Here is a 19,508-nt window from a genome sequence, read left to right on the forward strand (position 1 = left end):
GTTGTTTTCCAGAAGTTTACTTTCACATCCTTTATTTTGAGCTTGGGCGGCAGTTTCCCGGAGGAAAAATGATATGCAGGAACAGCGACTAACATTTCATTAAGTCTTTTTTCTTGACTGAGCACTTTGGAGAGAATGATGTAGCGCGAGGCTTTGGAGCAAACCAGGTTCTGCCCTTAGACAGGTTACTCGACCTCGCTAATCTATGGGGAATTTTAAAAATGAGGCTAATGACACCAACACCCCAGGGTTGTAAATGAGTCAGCCCAGTGCCAGGAACATGATAAGCGCTGTCCCTCGCCTCCCACCCTCCATGGCGGTGTGAGTGGAAGGCTGAGGAGCAGCTGCTAGGCCAGCCGTCTTAGCTGGTCTGGCCACTCAACCCCATCTCTAGTTCCCTATGTCCCCACGTGGCTCGGCTATTGTCCTTGCCAGCAACATGCGTGCAGGGCAGAGGAACAGATGAGGAAAATCCCCCTAGTAAGGAGAGCATTATCTCCATTTTTAAACCTCCGTTTTGTAAAGTAACCAGGATGGATGGGTCGTCTCTTCTGCTCTGGAACATTTATTGAGCTCCTACTATGCCCCAGGCAGCGTGCTCACTGAATCCTCGCAGTCACCCGCGGTTAGGAGCTGGCGGAGTTGTGTTCCAAGCCAGTACCATCCAACTGCCATGAGTCCAGCCTTTCTCTCCTGTACACACTGCCGCTTGGCTGGTTACTGTCTCCGAGACTGCTTTAATCTCGTGGCAGGAGAGATTACTGAATTGGAAATTAAATTGGGTTCTACATCTGTCTATCAAACCTGAGTTTTTGCTACATCTGACTATCTGTAAAACTGTTCTTGTTAAAAGCTGTGTCCAAACCATTGTGGGGCGTGGGGGAGACAGGTGGGGAGAGGGGTCTTGATCTTCTGTGATGTAGGAGGAAAACGCATTGAGTAAGTATTTACATATTCCCTTCCTGAGCTGCCAAGACTCTCTCTCATGGTGGCCCCATTTCACCCTAAAGAGAATCAAGTTTGAAGTCAGATATTCTTGAATATATTCTTAAATATGTAAATATTTAAAACCTCGACTGATGATTCAGACACTAAATAAAGGCCCTGGTTGCTATGGCTGCAAGGAAGCATTGAGAGTTAAATCCTTAGGAGGGAAAGATGACCTTCTAAAAATCATATTGAAGGTCAGGGTTCTTTTTACTTCTGTTTTAAAGTTTTTTTTCCAATTACAGTTGACATTCAATATTATATAATTTCAGGTGTACAGCATAGTGGCTGGACATTTCTATAACTCATGAAGCAATGCCCCACAAGAGTCTAGTACAAGGTCAGGATTCTTTTCTGTGGACATGTCTGGTGTAGGGAAAGGAGCCAGGGACAGACTGGTCTAACCTGGCTCAGGCAGATAATGCTCTGTGACCTTAAGCAGGTTACTTAAAATTCCTTTCCCATTTGTAAAGGGACTGTGACAGGTGCATGACAAAAATCCAGACATCTCATTTCCCCAAGTATTGAAAACTTTACAGTTGAAGGAGGGGTAAGAGTAGGGAACTTCTTAGTCCTTTTGAATTGGGGGTGTGGTGGTGAAAGCGGGGAAGAGCTGGGCGGGGTTTGAGGGAGTAGGTGTGCAAAACTGAACACTTTAACTATGACACTCTATAAGTGTTGTAGTTGCAACTAGGGCTGTCTGGAACTCTTAACCTAAATTTTCAACCTTTACCCAGTATTTCCAAGAAGTTCAGTTCAGTTTTACTTTATTTCATTTTCAGAGAAAAGGAAAGCAGAAAAAAATGGAGAAACCAAAAAAGTGATGGATTTATATAATAAATAACTTTTAAGTAACTCCCAAAGGTTATAGGTAATCTCTTTCTGGTACCTTTCATTCCCTTTGCCTTTTTATCTCCATAAAATCAACTTTTACCAAAAAAAAAAAAAAAACACCAAAAAACTTACTGAGGATGGAGAAAACAATTTAGGATTGTGCATCTCATCATCTCAGAATCCAGCTGTCAGGTCCATTTAATTCAAGTATTTTTTAAATGATGATTCGCACAGAAATCAAGTCAGACCCTTGACGATTCAAAATAACTGTTTTGCTCTCCCTTCGCCCACCCCTCAAATTCCTTGAATACTGTATTCCTCACCCAGTGCAAAATGGGGGGACTGGAAACCCTAACAGAGCTCCTCCTTGCATTGCACACTGGTAGCTAAAGCACTGGGATGCCTACTCATTTCCTGTGAAATGCTGCATCAGTACTTTCTTGAACTGTCACTTACAACTAAAAGTAGCATCTCAGCTGCTTTGAGCTCGCTTGGGTTAGCACACTTGGTGGTTCTTTTTACTGCCCGAATGAGTAGGCTGGACCCCATAAGGAAAGTTAGAACCAGTCTCGTGGTGGTCTGGGCTTGCCTGCTCTGGCTTTTTTGAAGACTGGCTTCTCAGGAGCCACTCCCTAATCCTGGGTAGAGGACTCCTCACACCACATACAAGGTATGACATGATGTTTGCAGCAGCTATTTGCTGATGTCAGACCAAGCTTAAAATACCTGAAAACACAGCTGAGGGTCTGGCTCTTGTGAGCCCAGGCTGGCCCAGAGTAGGGGCGCGGTGGCTTTGAGGAGGACCACACAGACCATTCCCAGCCCAGTGCACAGGGCAGGTGAATGCTGATGATGAACATTCCAGCAATAGTATGCTTTTTGCCATAGCTAGGAATCAAGAAGGACATGGGAAAGGCAGGGAGATCAGAAAGGAGCATTTGGGGGTTCAGAATGAGAGCGCTGGATGATGTTTCTTAGAGCTGGTGGGTGGTTTTTATGAGTTCTATTCCTGGGCCAGTTCTGAACACAGGAGCACATGTGCTGGACAGTCTACCCTAACCACACAGACATCTGGACTTAGGCATTCTGGTGAATTCCAGCAATGGCGTGTATGCTTTGAAAATGCTAAGAGCAAGTTCCATAGGACCCAGAGTCTTTGGTGGTGGAACTTTTGACGCTCTGCAAGGATTAAGTATAGAGAACCATCTTCTCTCAATACTTTTCAGTTCCCAAAAAAATGTTCCTTGCTCTGTCTTTTCATGGATTTAAGCGTAACCACTTTACTGGATGAGTACAGAAAGCAAATAGAAGACACAGGAAGGAATATAGAACTTTTTTGCTGATGTTCCCGTAGCTAATGATACTTGGTAACAGACCTATGTACCTTGACCAGCAACTTCAATTCCTGTTATTGCTTTGAATTTATAAAAGCTTGATTTTGAAGATTAAATACTTATAGATACGAAAGATTTTTAGTTTTAAAAGGTTTAAAGTTGGGCCCTGGCCAGTGTGGCTCAGTTGGCCCAGTGTACCCAAAGGTTCCCCATCAGGGCACATTGGGGGTTTCAGGCTCCATCCCCAGTAAGGGGCATGCAGGAGGCAGTCAATTAGTGTTTCGCTCTCACATCGATGTTTTTCTCTCTCCTCCCTTCCTCTCTTTCTAAAATAAATAAATAAAAAGGTTTAAGGGTGGGAGCATAGCTTTTTGCCTATCTGTGGAACCTGGCCTGTGTTACTGGCTGGTTGTAGTGCCACCTTCTGTTGAAGTTTGTTTTGACAGCATTGGTCACTGCAGTGAATGAAGGAAAACATCTGGTATGCAAAATTCAGTTCAACAGGAAAGCTTCTGAGTAAAATAGAGTAAGATTTTAGCTCATTGCTAAACATTAAAATTCAAAAGTTAGCTTAAAATTTTAATTCAAAAATTAAAATTCAATCTCTTCTCGGTGGAAAGTACTTGGGGAATTAAACTTGCGTTATTAAAAAATTAATAATTTGTTACCGCTTATTAAACACTTGCATGTGTTTTAGACATGGCACAAAATATTAGTATCAGTCCTTATTAAGGTTTGTATAAAAAAATGGCATTTCAGGTTACTACTAAAATTTCAGGTATAGTAAATGTTGCATACTTTTAGGGAACCAATGCAGAAATTGAAGTGGATCTAACCTCCAAAATCAGCCTGTTGTGTTTATCCAAGGCAGAGCTGACAGCAGGAAGTAGGCAAACTGGACTAACCTAAATCTGCCAAAAATAACTCAACTGTGTGTGTGTTTTTTTCTTTTTTCACTTTCTCATTCTGGTAGAATTTTTTTTTCCAAAAACTGGCTACGAATGCGAGGACTGAGACTCATGTCTCAAGTTTTTCTTCTAATACTTCCGCTTCTATGAAAATGAAACTCGGCTCCTGGAAGTCAGAATTTCCATCACGGCCTGTAAACTGGCTGGGATCGTTAGGTAAAGCCTAAGTCAGACCTGGAGCGCGCGGGCCACGCTGCATGGCCGCCGCGCGTTGCCCAGAGTCCGCTGCGGGCGGCCGCGCCGGGCTGGTGCCCTGGCCCCGCGCACCGGGCGCAGCGCGGCCCGCAGGCCCGGGGCGTTGCAGGCCCGCGAGTACCCTCGCCGCGCCGAGGGACCCTCCTCCTGGTGCCCTCTCTGAAGGTGTCGCTTCTCTCTCTTCCCAGGGACCCTCTGAAAATCCAGCAGCTGCAGCACCAAATCCGCCTGGAGCAGGAGGCCAGCGTGCGGCACCTGGTGACCAGCGCCCCGCGCAGCGCGCCCCCCTCGCCGCCCTTCCCACCGCCGCCCGCCTTCCCCGAGCTGGCGGCCTGCGCTTCACCCACGGCCCCGGAGCCCATGAGCGCGCTCGCCTCCCGCGCCGCCCCCGCCATGCAGTCCTCCGGCTCCTTCAACTACGCGCGCCCCAAGCAGTTCATCGCCGCGCAGAACCTCGGCCCCGCGTCCAGCCAAGGCACGCCGGCCTCCAGCCCCAGCTCCTCCAGCCTCCCGTCGCCCATGTCCCCCACCCCGAAGCATTTTGGCCGAGCGCCCGCGCCACCCTTTGCGCAGCCCTTCGGCACGGAGGCCGAGGTCCCGTGGTGTCCATCGTCGCCGTCGCCCCCGCCGCCGCCGCCCCCGGTCTTCAGCCCCACCGCGGCCTTCCCGGTGCCCGACGTGTTCCCGCTGCCGCCGCCGCCGCCGCCGCTCCCGAGCTCGGCGCCCGCCTCGCACTGCGCCTCCCCCGCCGCCCGCTTCGGCCACAGCCAGACGCCCGCCGCCTTCCTCAGCGCCCTGCTGCCCTCACAGCCGCAGCCTGTCGCCGTCAACGCCCTGGGCCTGCCCAAGGGCGTCACCCCCGCGTGAGTGACCCCCCCCACCTGAGGTCGCCTCGCCCCTTCCACACACCCGCGTCAAAGCGCGCGCGCCCGTTGAAGCTGCAGCCCAGGGGTGCCCTTGTAACAGTTTTACATACTTCACCCAGTTTTTAAATTCTTATCACAGCAACGTTACCAAGCTGTTCTTGGATAGAACAAGCCGATCGACCGTTGCTAAGACCAACACTTTTTCTTCTGCATTCAATAATGCGAGATCTTCTCAGAAACTACCCAAAATCTAAGCAGTGCTCTTAAATTTGATGGTGGCCTCAGCTACGGTAATTTCCTGAGCGTAGTGCAGTCCACTTATGTTCTCTCATTTGATACCCTTCTAAGGGATAGGATTGCCTCGCCTACAACTGAAGATTCCAGTAGTTCAACAGTTTGCCCAGAGTCACACAGCCACCGAACTGAGATTTGAACCCATGCCTCTCTGAGGCCAAATCCATGCTCATACCACCAAACTACGTATCTTAATATTTCAGATTAATATTACAGTAGAGGTGGAGGGGCTTGGTTATTAAGTATACCCTTAATGTTTTTGAACGATCTAAATTAACAGAATTAGAAGCCTTTACATTTATGTAGTGATTGATTGGAAGTGGGGGGTGGGGGCGTGTACATATCTTTATGTTGTTGATACACATAAGTGAGGGCGTGTGCAACCTAGTGAAGAAACGGTGGTGCCAGTTTTCCCCAGCCAACGGTGATATCGTGGGAGGTGACATGGATCTAGAAAATCTATGAAGATAAGTAAGATGACGCCTACAAAAGTACAGTAAAGCCTTCAAAAGAACCATAGTACAGGTGTTCGGCATGTCTTGTTGAAGAGTAAATTGTGTTAAAGCTAGCACACGTCATTTTACTAAAGAGTTCCGAAATAAGTACGCGCTGGCAGAGGTCAAGCCAGTTCCCTATCTCAACTCTTCCTGTTGAAATCCTACTTCGGAGTCTGCCAGAATCCCGATATTGCTCAGAAAGAAAAGGAGGAAACCCCACTAAAGAATAAAAATGAGGCCTTAGAGTGCAGGTTATTTTTATCTACATGGAAGAATTTCCCATTCTGGGATGTCCTAAGCCACCTTAGAGTGAGCATCGCTGTGCCTGACTGACGTGGTGTGTCCAGGAGCTTCAGTCAGCCGTGTCTTGTTTTGTTAGGCACCTTCTAAATGTTCAGGACATGAATTCTAAGTTTAAAGTCTGGCTTCTTCTCAAATCTCTCCTGGAAAAAGTTCAGTCAAATGAACACATAAGTGGAATAAAGGAGGGGCCTGTATCATAATGATGTGATAATGGGCTTCTATTGAAAGTTGAGTCAGTCAAATTGCCTGAGAAAACCTTTCTCCCCTGCTTCTCTGAGTTTTTATTTGGCTGCTAGGAAATGAAATATGATGTTGCTACAAAGACGCTAACTGTTAGGTTCAAAACGTGGGAGTTTGTTGCATGACACTTTATCATCTCTTCCTATGAAATGGTACCAAATCTTGCTTCCTAGGAAGATAAGTACTCTGTAAATAATTTAATATTCCTCACGTAGGATTGGATCAAAGATTAGTGTATCAGGCATTGGGGGGTCATGCCTTTTATCATCCTAAGGAGAAACAGTGGTGTATTCTGATCTTGGACTTTGAAATTCTCTTAAGAAGATAAGCAATTTTCAGAGTTTACTTCGAGTAATAGAAGCACTTGCTTCTAATCAGCATGTATCACAGTTGCTCATTTTATGGAGTCAAAATATTTGATAATTGTTACCGCAAGAGCCCAGTACTTCCTGCCATTTCTTTAAAGTTAATGGAGAAGGTATGCTGATGTTGTGGCTATACTAAACTGTACCCTCAGATAGTTAGGTGCTGTGACACTGGAGATAAGTGGCAATACCAGGCAGCAGATGTTTAGCTCTGTGCCAGCCTAACAAGCCATCATTACGTGGTTATCCTTTGTCTTCAAGAAGTTTTCCTATTGCTGAATCGCACACTTGAATTCTTTCTTTGGGTCTGATACATGTGACTTTTAGAACATTTTTCTCTCCGGCATAATGTGGGATCCCTTGCTTGCATTCTGAATGAAAAACAAAAAGGTAGCTACTTATCCGTGATGATAATCCACATAATTTGCCAAAGACCGAGTGCCCCTTTCAGGGCTGCCATGACTCACTGGCATCCGTGAACTTGGAGGAACTGCCAAATTCTTGTCAAATGAATCTTTTTAATTACTTTCATTTATATTTCATTGGTTACCTGTGGTCATGGTGACAGCAAATTCAGTGTCACTTGTGTTATTCCTCTAATTGGATGGTTCTGTCGAATGTGTGTGTCAAATTGCAGTAAATAGATTGATGACACATGACTCAGTGAAGTAGAAATACATTCCATTTTTATTTTTTTGCCTGCTTTGTTTTACCAAAATCTTAGGTATAAATTGCAGACATCTGTTTTCTTAGTCATCAGTTGCATGCTAGCTGTTTCAGTCTGCCTGCCTGGGCAGCATTGTCCTTGTTAAAGAATAGGCTGGCTGTTTACTCACTGTCTAAATAGTTTGCGGAGATAAGGTTCTGTTTCTCAAATGTCTGGGTAGCAGAGGTCAAGGCAGGGAGCAAAGGCCATGGCTGCCGGTGATAAACCGCGGTCAGGAAGACGAGTGACGGTGAGAGGCCTGGAAGCAGCGGTCTTCGCCTGCTGGCTGATGGCGGCTTGGGGAACTTCTGCACACGTTGTTCCTCGGGTACCTTTCTTCCTTCAGACTCATACATTCTTCTCCAGGGTCACTGGGGTCACTAGCAGAGAAAGTACTGCCCTTCTCAAAGCTGCTGACAGACACACGTGTTCAGGTGACTAAATCTCTCAGATGGAGGCAGGAGGAGAACGTGCCTTAGAAAGAAATCTGTTTGCACTTTTATCAAATGAATGTATTCTACTCCCCTCACAACTGCTGATAGTTTTATGGCTTCCATTGCTGTAACCCCACTCTTCTACGAAACACAGTAAGAATCCCTAAGAGGTGGCGGGATCCAGAGGAGTGAGGAATGCCACCTGAAGACACGGCAGGAGTCCTGTCTGCTGGTCTCTGAGCGGCTGCACCAGGCTCCAGGTGAATCACTTCAGATCCATCCCCGAGAACCCGACTGGCGCTGTATTTTTTGCTCACCTTGACAGTCTTGGAATCTGTTCTCATAAGGGGGTGCCACATGGCCAAAGCGCTACACGGTTATACACTCCTTGTTGCCTCTCATAGAAGTAGGGCTTTGGTTTGAAATGTTTCTCAAAAGTAAAAGCATGTCTCAATGAGAGCTTTTATTCTGTGGGCACTGGGCCCTTTATAGACTTCATCTCATTGTCTCTCTCTTCTACCTCATTTATAAGAAACAGGTGGGTGGGAACACTGTCCTTATTCAAGGTGAGAGGCACCAAGAGGTGAAGGGATTTCCCAGGGTTCTGGGATAAGCTTAAGCAAGGAGGGTATTCATTAGATCTAGTGACCCTCCCTGGTTTATCTCTAATACACCCAGTGTCTGATACCTCTTAATTAAAAAAAACCGCTGCAGACCAACAAAACAGAATTGCCCGAGTCTTAAGGAAGAGTTTGTAAACAGATTCAGATGCACTTCAAACAGTTTTCAAGTCAAGACAGTGGTTAGATAGTAACTAACAGAAAAGACAAAAGCCGCATTGGACCTTGCAGACATTATCTCATGGCTCCTGCCTTTCTCCTGTCCTACAGGAAGCAGGTGGGTGGGGGCCCTATTATTCCCCATTAGAGGCAGAGGCCTGAGGGGGTTGGGGGCTGTCCCAGGGTCTGGTCATTGGGCTCATTAGCATCCTGTGCCATAGGGGATTCTACACAGAGTTGCATCCAATCCTGGGCAAGTATTTCCCAGCAAACTAGTAGGAGAAGTCTCAGGGTCTGCTGTGACTAGTGACAGTTAAGCTGAAATGTCTGTTCATAATGAGACCTGCTCAGTCACAGATGGCTCTATACTGAGCTGTATGGGGTTAGCAAATAGGTGTAGGTATGTGAGTTTATCCTTTAGCGAACCCAAAAAGTAATGTGAGGAGAAGCTAGTGTTAGTATAAAGTGATCTATTTTCCTTAAGTGGAAGCTTCAGGTACTCACTGCACTCTAACAGCTTTGGCTTTTGAAAAACTCAGTATGTGTATCTTGGGCTCTTTTATATATTAATTCACATATTACATTCTTGAACGTGACGGATAGAGAAATGCCAGCATGTTAATGATTTTGTTCACTCTGGATTTTTGTGGAATTTTGTTACCATTAGGTATTACTGACTATGAGAGGACTATAAGTAGTTAAAAAAATTTCACTAGTTGCTAGACAGGCTCATGACCTCTTAAAAATCAGTGTTGGACTCTGGAGATTTGAGTTCCTGAAATACACAGACCCAGTTGACCTAGACTAGTATATTGAGGGGAGGATGCTCTCAAGATTATTCAGAAGTCAAGGGAGGGGAAGCCTCCTGGGATTTGGGGGTAGTTGAATCCGGAAGATCTTACCTCCCAGATGCTTGTGTATATGCTTGAGAGGTTTTTGCCCCCAGCCCCATGAGTATTATTTTTAAACGGTAAGTGACTTGCTGTAGGAGCCAGAGTAAACAGTCCTGCTTTCCGCACAGTTGGGCTGGGTGTGAGCACACTGAGGGATCTGGTGTGGGAGGCTGCGATGGATCATTTACTGCTCGAGGTTTGCTTCTGATGTGGATTTTGTGAAGGGTGCTGGTTTGGAATAAGCATGTTGTTTGTTAATTGTGCAAACCATCTCTCTGTCACTCCTCTTTATTTCCTAACAAGTTGTTGCTCTTCATTTATCAAAAGTAGGTGCCATTTGGGGGAACAAACCACAACCATTTTACATTAAACTCCAACACAGAGTTAGTTTTATAGGAAAACAAACCCATTTACCAAAACTTTGCCTCAAAAACATATAACTACTTTTCTTTCCTGGTGCCTCCCCCTTCCAAACACTCCATTTTGGTTTCTAACCCAGACCTTATAAACTAACCCCTTAACTCTTACTCAGTTTTCAACACAATTTCCTAAAGTATTTTCTGACTTACATTAGTCCAGATAAAATACTCTCTGGAGAAAAAAAAAGGTTCCATATTAAAACAAGTATAAGAAACACTGCAACCTGCACCCCCGTGCCTCCTTCCTCAGGGCTCGCAAGCCGTCAGCCCTGCCTGTCGTTCCAGCCATGGGCCCGCACAGCTGGCACCTTCCTGTCACTTGGGCCTCAGCTGTAGTGTCAGCTGCTCAGACGTGGGATTAACTGCACTAACACAGTCACCTCCTCCCACTCCTGTCCCTTCGCAGTGCTCACCACCTCTTGATATGTCCTGCCTTCCATCCATTCTCTCCTTCCCCTCCCCCCCCGTAGAATATAATCCTTGTTAGTGACTTAGTTTCATTAGACACTGTATTCTTTTTTTTCTTCTTTTTTTTAAAAATATATCTTTACTGATTTCAGAGAGAGGAAAGGAGAGGGAGAGAGAGAGAGAAACATCAATGATGAGAGAGTCATGGATCGGCCGCCTCCTGCACGCTCCCGACTGGGGATCGAGCCCGCAACCCGGGCATGTGCCCTGACCGGGAATCGAACCCCGGTCGCCTGGATCCTAGGTTGACGCTCAACTGCTGAGCCACGCCCGGCCGGGCTAGACACTGTATTCTTAGAACAGAGTTGCACACTGAAAAGCCCATCAGTAAAGGTTATTTCCACATTTTTTGGAAACTCTGGCCCAGAGTTCCTGCCATCTTTTTTACCTCCTTTCCTCTTTCATTCCATTTCCCTCGGCCAGTCTTGTCTCCGGGAGTCACTTCCACGCTGGGTAGTTTCTGTGAGCCTGTCTACACATTAATTACCTCATGTAGTTCCCCAGTAATGCTCTGAGATTCATGCTACTAATACCTACATTTTACAGAGAGGGAAACTGAGGCACATAGCCATTAGGGAACTAGCCCAAGCCACGCAGCGTTTAAGTGGTAAAAAGAGATCCTGACCTCTGTGCCATTGGTCGTGCTGACTCTGAATCCTTCCTCTCCGTCTGTCTGTCAGCATCCCCCTCATCTCCAGATCGTAGGTGGCTCCTCTCGCGGGCTCTCTGCACTGTCGTAGCCAGCAGTCCTCTCCACTTCTGCTCGCTCCCGCTGCCCCTGGAGCTGCTGCCACAGAGTTGCCTTCATTTATTCTCCAACTTGATCACTAACCTCTTGTGGTCAAGGACCATCCTTGAGGACTTGGCTGTCTCCTCCGCATCACATGGTGTTGAGACCGTACTGATGAAGCTAGGTGCTCAAGAAATATTTGTGCAGTGACTGTTAGACATTTAAAAATCTTTCAACTGATCGGTTTTTATTTCAGTGTTAATTGCTCAGAATCAAGGAAATACATGTACCTTAAATTTCTGTAAGTAAAGCAAAGTACTATCTTAAAAAATAGCGGGAAACAGGGATCATCAGCCCTTCTAATGCTGGTGACCTTCACATGCTTAGGGAATCAGCTTGTTGAAAGAAACAGAATGATCAGGGTTTGTATTTGAATCAAAGAGTAGTTTTCACTGTACTGTGGATTTATGAAATACCTGGGTGGCAGGACCCCATCCTGAAGTGCATGTCCTCTGCATGTGCTGTCCGAGAGCACTTGTCCTAAGTCCTCAGATCCCCTGAAAGAGTCAGGTGTACTGAGAAATGCTTCGTAAGCAACAGGACTTTTTCAGTAGTAAATAGGTGTGTACTTGTTCAAAAGAACTTGCGGCTGTCCTGTAAAACACAGTCCCCTACCTCTCTAGTTCAGGTGCTCTGCCCGCCCCTCACAGTCGCTTTGGGCCCTTTAGTGCTCATCTGTGCAGAGCACAGCTCTCGCGGCGTCTGCCTGTGGACACACGGGGAAGCCTCCTGTCCTCGGAGGATGTCATAGTTGTGCAACTGGTTACGTTGTCAGGTGTAAAGTGCCAATGGGAACCCATATGTTCCCAGCAGAGCTGATGTGCAGTGAGCTGGCTGTCTTTCGTACTAGCTTTCAGGTGACTTCAGAACCTAGCTCTTCTAGTCCTCAGATATAAAGCTGTAGTCAGAAGCAATGAAGAGCTTTATTTCCAAAACTGAGTAATAATTTTACTTGTTCTGAGCGTGACTTGTTATATGTGGTTTGGTTTCACACGGCTCTGGCACAGATTTTCTTGCCTGAGGAGAGAGGGAGCCTAGAGAGAGGTCAGAAGTGGAGACAGACAGTGCACTCGTTCACTCATTCGGTCTGTTCGACAAGCACTGTGATGAACAAGAGAGGCATGAGAGACAGTGAAACAGAACATAGGATGCTAGTGTGTGATGGGGTTATGAAGAAAACAAACATGGTCCAGTGGCCAATGGGGTTGACTTAGTCAGGGTCCCCCTTTCCGAGGAGACATTAGACTGAAGCCTGAAGGCTGGTGACATTGCCCCGGGAAAAAGAGTAAGGAGAGAGGCTCTAGGCTTAGGAAAGTTGGCAAACTGTGTGCATTTTTGTTTAAGGGTTGCATGGTACTAAAAATTGAGGTTATAAATCATAAGTCCTATGGACCTTGCTATTAATATGTCTCAAGTTCATTGCCCAGCTCCTTAAAAATCTAGATCCATTCCCAGGATACAATTTAAAGTTTGACTAACCACTCTGATACTACTAACACAGGATATGATATTTTATTTCTTTAATTTGTTTTTTTAAAAACCTATGTCTAACATCATCCTATTGAACTTCAAAGGCAAATGACTAGAAAGGAAGGACCTGGAAAAGCTATCAGAGTTTTTCCATTGTAGGTAACAGAAGACTCAACTACCAGATTAAATGCATAAGATTTATTGTTTTACATAACAAGTGTGGGGTCAGGCAGTTCCATGGTACATTAACACAGTGTCCCCAAAATAATCAGGGACCCAGGCTCTTCTTTACAAGCTGTCGTCATTGGCATGTCGTGAGCTCTCCCCTCCTGGTCACGCCGTGGATGCAGCGGTTTGGGACATTACACTTTTGCCACAGTGGTAGCCCGTGAAAGAAGAGGGACATTTCTTCCTCTGTGTTTCTCTTTAGAGATGGGGAGTTTTTAACTGGAGCTCTGCACCCTCTCTCTACCACCTCCATTCTCCTGATATCATTGGCCAGGGCTCCATCACAGGCTTCTGGCTCATTACTGTCCAGGGGATTGAGACCACTCAGATTAATCACCCCTGAGTTTGGAGAGAGGTGGGGATCACCTTTTCCAAGCACATTGAAAGATGAACACCCAACAAATTAAGAGGGAGTTCAGCAAGGAAACGAGGGGGAGTGCACAGGAGGAGGGAATGGTTGCTGGGAAGAGCAGGAGGGACCTCAGGAGGAGATGGTACAGGTATTCCATTTCTCCTGGATCTTTGCCCACAGCCTTGTGAGAAATAGGAAGCAAATTGCTTAAGGCATCAACAAAAGTGGATTCCCCAGCCATCGAGCCCCCAGCACCAGTGCCCCCAGCTCACATGGCCCAGGGCACTGTCGCTGATCGTGAAGAGAAAGGGTCTGGCCCCTCACCTATCCTGACAGCCCCGGGCTCTGCGGGAGGTTGAGGAAGTTCGGCGTAGCAGGAGGCGCAGTCTTCCCAGGGTCCTGTAATATAGGACACCCTGTCCCATACCACGGGCCTTCCCTAGTCAAGGTAGGACAGGCGGGAAGGTAACAAACTTAGTTTCTGCTTAGAGTGGGCTAAGCACTGTTGTTGAATGAATTCCTTATGGAGGATCAGAAGGATTGAATTTATGAACGTATGAAAGAAAGATGTTCTCTTTCAAATCCCTTCAAGAGTCACATGTGGTATATGTTTTTATTCCTGCTCATAAGAAATGTTAAGAAAGTGGCTCAAAGTCACAAACCTAACACAAGGCAGAGCCAGATTTTAAGCCTAGGTCTGATTACAAATCACATCATATTTTCACTTTACATGGCTGCCTCCCCAGAGCTGAAACGCAGGCCTTCCCTATCCTTGGCAATTACCTAACCACAGCGGCACATTCCCCTAAGGTATCTGAACTTCCTCCGAAAACTGGTTCCAATTAGTGTTACCTGAACACTGACTCCAGCATTCATGGTTCTTTCCATAATTAGTTGGAACAGCTGTAGCATTAAAAAAGGAGAGGGAAGAGACACGGTCACACATTGCACCCTTTGTTGGACTTGAATGTTTGATGTGGATTTATGTGCCCGGCAATGGACTATACCGCCTCGTGCTTTTGTCCCGCAGGGGATTTCCCAAGAAGGCCAACAGGACTGCGAGGATAGCCTCTGACGAGGAGATCCAAGGCACAAAGGACGCTGTCATTCAAGACCTGGAACGAAAACTTCGGTTCAAGGAGGACCTGCTGAACAACGGCCAGCCGGTATGGAGACGGGCCCGGGCTTGGCGTGGTAGCTCCCCTCGCTTCACTGAAACCTAGGTTCTTAAGCTTTGTCCACAGAATTGACTTTATTACCCCTGAATCTCAACATCCTCTTAGTGTTATCCCTTGAATCTGGGGAAAAGGGACAGAGTGACATGGCTTCCTTCTGTGAGTCCCGAAACTGTTCTTGGAGGCAAGATAGCAAGTTGGAGACACAGGAAGGGCGGCTGGTTCTAAGGCCTGGAGTAGGACAGAGGCAGAACTGTGACGTGGGGAAAGAGCAAACCCTCGAGAGGGTGGGGCTGGGGACAGGCGAGGGAGAAGCTGAGCCCGAGAGCCCCTGTATCTACCCCAAAGCAGGGAACTGGCATTCAAGTGCCGGAACTGGGATTCCGACGGTACTGCTCTACACAAATGGTATCTTTACTAAGGAAATCGTCGCCCGCGTCCGGTTCTGTTCTCCTAGGACGATTACTAGACACTGACTCAGTAATCTGAAAGAGTAAGGCCCGTTTCACAGTCATTTTGTTGTTAATCTTCACACAAGGATATTTTTTCCATTGATTTTTAGAGAGAGTGGAAGAGAGGAAGGGTCGGGGAGAGAAACATCCATTCTAGAGAGACATTCTAAAGAGACATGTCGATTGGTTGCCTCCCAAACACGTGGCCTGGGGGGGGGTCAGGGTCCCACCTGCAACCCGGGTTCATGCCCATAACCAGGAATTGAACCCAAGATCCCTTGGGTGTGCTGGCCGGTGCTCTAACCACTGAACCACACCAGACAGGGCTGGTTCACAATCTTGTTCTAGTTTGTCAGCAAGAGAACTAAACTCAAGAAAAAAATAATTATGTTTGAAGGCTCCTGAATTGTATAGTAGAAAAAGAGATCTGGTTAAAAAATACACACACACATATATATGATGTTCTTTCCACTGGACTTAAATGTTTCCTCATCAGCTGTTTGGTTTTTGTTTTTCACTGACCCTTTTCTTATCACATCAGAATATTTTAAGGGGACAGGAAAAGCAAGTCTAGCAAATAAGATTTCTGGGGTAAAGGAAAGGAGCCTTTGTGTGTCTTTATTATGGAATTAGCACCAGAAAAATTTGCTTGGCCCTTAAGTACAAGAGGAAAAGGGCCCCTTGGTGTAAAGTCTCCCTCTCAGACACCATTTTCAGAGTAGAAAGCTCTCTATGCCAACTGTTTTCTAGGAATTTTAATGATCAAGCATTGACAAAATGGGAGAATAGACCATGTTTGATTAGAAAGGTTGGGAATAGAGAAAGGTGTTGAATGCTGATATTAGGGCATCCTAATCTGAGTTCAGGAAGACGAAAATTCTAATGACATCTTGTGTTAGTTACTCATTTCACCGAGAATAGGAGATTTTCACAAAGGGAAATGTTTTCTCCCTGAAATGAGTGTGTGTGTGCGTGTACATACTCTGAAAGTTTTCTCTGGTTCTGTCAACTGAAGCCTTTGGAAAATTAAAACAAGTGCTTATGGGAACTTTTTCAGGCCAGGTAAGGAAAGGCATCTCTCCAGTTTTTCTGTTTCTTTTTTCCTTTTTGGTGGTTTAAATATTCCTTATGGACTAAAGTTCTCTTTGTTAAAGTTAAGACTTCTAAGCTATTATGACATACTATATATATTATATGTATATAGTATTCTTATTTATATGTCTTTTAGATAGATAATCTGTTTTGCAGTGAATGACATTTACAATAAGTTCCATACATTCTCACATTGGAGAGTCTAAAAGGATAGGAAAAGTAAGGTTTCCCCTTTTAGAAAGTGGGACCCTCAAACAACTTTTGCCTTATGTTACATATTATTGGCTTCCAGAGACAGAGCTTGTGTATCCACATGGCATAGTGTTTAGAAACAAAACTGTGAAGTCAGCTTCTGATGTTGCCAGAGCATTCCAGTGAAGGACTAGATAGCAAATGGGTATTTCTGCTTATTAGGAGCAGAGTGGAAATCACTCCAGTCCTCCCTTAGATGTTGATACAGTTCTCCATGGAAACAGTAGGAAAGCTTTGAAGGGAGCAGAATTCATTGTTTTTTTTTTTTTTTAAAGAACCATGAGAAAATTAATGTATATAACAACATACTGGACCGAAACACTCCGTGACTACCTCTTCTTGTCTTCTGCCCCTTCTTTACTAAAGGAGATAATCTGAACTTCAGGGCTGGCTGTCATTTGGCACTTGACTTGTTTCCATTCCCGCTTTCAGCTGGGACTGGAACCAGCGATTACTGGAAATTATAAATTTACCCAGCATATTTTTCTAATTAGAGAGTTTCCAATAGACTGTGTATCTATATTCAGAAGTTTATCTGAAATAATTTCGGTAGTCTTTTTTTAGGTTCCGCCTTACTAATCATCCTCTTTTCAATCAAATAGTTTATAAAATGCCCTATGGGGAAAATTGTCTTTTAAATTTCATCCCAGACCTGTAGTTGTAAGGCATTTTAGAACCAACACTCCAGAGCAGGAATCAGCCCAACAGACAGAATAAAAATGTGGGCATTTCTTTTGTATGAGAATGGCCCAGCAGAAATGGTTTTGGCCACATCCAGAAGTGCTGGTTGCGAGATGTGAAAACATGACCACCTTCCTTGCTTGACAGGCGAGCAGTTTTCCTCTGAGTAGAATCCTGAGTGATGGTTATGAGCATTAGAGTGTCTTTCGTAGTCTTTTACCAACTCACCCGTGTGCAGTCATTCTTCGTGGCTTATTCTACTTGCCTCCAACACCTATGTTACACAGCAACCTAGAGAAATGCTCTTAAAAGGGAGACCCCCGTCACTGCCAGGTAGTCTAAATCTTTATCGTTAAGGATAAATTTACAACACACTCTTCCTGTGTGGTTTCTGCCTTGTTACTTATTTTACTCACCTTGAATTTGTGCTCTGTCAGTTGGTGGCTCTCAAGATTAGTTGGCCCATCTCCCAGCACTGGGTTAGGCCCCTGGCACCAGAAGGGGAGATGAAAGGCAGGACAACTGAAGTGAGGGAAGGAAACAGAGTCCTTTGACATGCAGGTATTTAAAGGTGGAGAGTTACGGAAAACACCAAAACTCGTTTGTTTGGGGTTTTTCATTCTTTCGCATGAGGCAGTATACAACTGTGGCTTTTCTAACTTTGTGTTTCTTGTGATTCAATCTGTATAGAAGCTAACGTATGAAGAAAGAATGGCCCGTCGATTACTAGGTGCTGACAGTGCAACTGTCTTTAACATTCAGGAGCCAGAAGAGGAAACCGCTAACCAGGTACGTGTTCCTCTCAACTCCTTAGAAAAATAACAATTACTATGTCTCCTCTCCCCATACTCTTTACAGACACTATTCTTGGGATTGGCTCTGTGGAAAGTACAGGGCAGGTCAAAGAAAAACATCTTATTTGTATTTATTGAGCCCACGCTGTGTGCCAGACAGTGTATTAAATGAAGCATAGAATTATTTCAGTGAAATCTGTTCTTTTTACCTTCTTATTGATCAGTTTATTCTCCTTTCAAGTATCTGTTTTTCCTGTCCTGTGCTTCCGTGCAAAAATAGCTTTGTGTGGAGTAACTTATTTTCCCTAAAATTGTTTGAAATACCTAGTGACTATTTCCAGTTACATTTTTAATATCTAGTCAAAGTAAATATCTGTGTACAGAAAAACTATGTCTTTATTTTCCTTCACTTATACAGTTATAAATCACTAATCAGCAGAAAACCTAAAATGCTGTTTTTGTTCTCCTGCCACTACCAAAAAAAGTCAGTTCATGGATTTGATGTAAGCCATTTTTTAATCTCCACTGCTTCTGTTTCCAGATGTAGTCTCCATATTAAAGTTTTTAAAAACAAGTTTAAAAGATCAGGTAAACTCTTTCTTGTGTCTATTGAGAAATGAATCTGAAAGTTTTTCTGTTAAATACAGCTACCGCAAAAATCTCCCTTAAAAAAAACTAGAAATCTTGCTAGTTTCTTATTATTTCTATTATTAGTCTTCACTTCTTTTTTTCTGCCATTACAGGAAATTGGGTCTCCTCATGCTTCTGTAGGGAGTCCTCTGGATGGTCAAAAGGTTAAGCTTCCACCTTTCTTCTCTTTCCAGTCTTTCACTGTTTCTTATGTTCTGCCTTGTTTGCTGCCATGTATGAATTATAAACACTATGACAAGGTCTATTTTCATTTAATGTCAGATGAACAGAATTCCTGCAGTGTGATTTTTCTTATCACTTACTACACACTGGAATTTGATTGTCATTACTGGATACACTGAACTTTAAATTGTAAAAAGTTTTCTCATTATAACTCTAGGAAAAAGTGCTAAATCTTTAATAGTAATTAGACAAAACAACTCATGTATTTTTTGCAGTTTTATTCATAATATTTCTTCTCTCAAGCCAACAAACTTTTTTTAAAGGTCAAATAACTTTTTTCAGAGAAAATCTAGTTAAAACAATCTTTTACTTACCATTTGAGTAGAAAATGTTTTATAACAGGCTGCCTTGTCTTCACTGTACTTTGTAAGCCAGCGAGCGACTGTAGCATCCACTGTAATCACCATAGGAAGATGGCGGGGCCTTTGCTTTGCTTTTGCTTTTTGAACCAACATTTCATTGCACTCTTTTTTTTTTTTTTTTTAAACAATCCTATTTTTTATCCTATTTTTCTTTTAAAGAGAGTGGAAAATAGTTCCTAATGGAGTCCAGAGGCTATGTGGCTGAGGATTGTTTTGAGTGAAAAAAAAAAAACCATGGTGCCACTTTTTCCATTTTTCGATAAAATGCTCCGCAGCACTGCAGCTGCCGGCCACCTGCACTGCCACTGCCCTTTTGGAGACATGCGCCCCCCTGCGTCAGCTTTCACCCACAGGGAGAAACCAGTGTTCCATCATGCTTATTTTTATGAACAGTTTAGGGAAATC

The 19,508-nt window shown here is 44.6% G+C and overlaps 1 protein-coding gene across 4 annotated transcripts in view; it reads left to right on the forward strand.

Moving 5' to 3' along the window:
* The window catches only part of PALLD (palladin, cytoskeletal associated protein), a 345,943-nt gene that overhangs the window by 302,688 nt on the left and 23,747 nt on the right, over positions 1-19,508 (forward strand). For all 4 annotated transcript variants that reach the window (XM_081135630.1, XM_081135631.1, XM_081135632.1 and 1 more), the window contains 3 exons: positions 4,507-5,181; positions 14,453-14,588; positions 17,765-17,863. In XM_081135630.1, coding sequence (XP_080991756.1) covers positions 4,507-5,181; positions 14,453-14,588; positions 17,765-17,863 — 910 coding nt within the window. The remainder of the gene's footprint in view (positions 1-4,506; positions 5,182-14,452; positions 14,589-17,764; positions 17,864-19,508) is intronic.

This window comes from Miniopterus schreibersii (genome assembly GCF_964146895.1).
Source record: "Miniopterus schreibersii genome assembly, chromosome: 4".
NCBI lineage: Eukaryota > Metazoa > Chordata > Mammalia > Chiroptera > Miniopteridae > Miniopterus > Miniopterus schreibersii.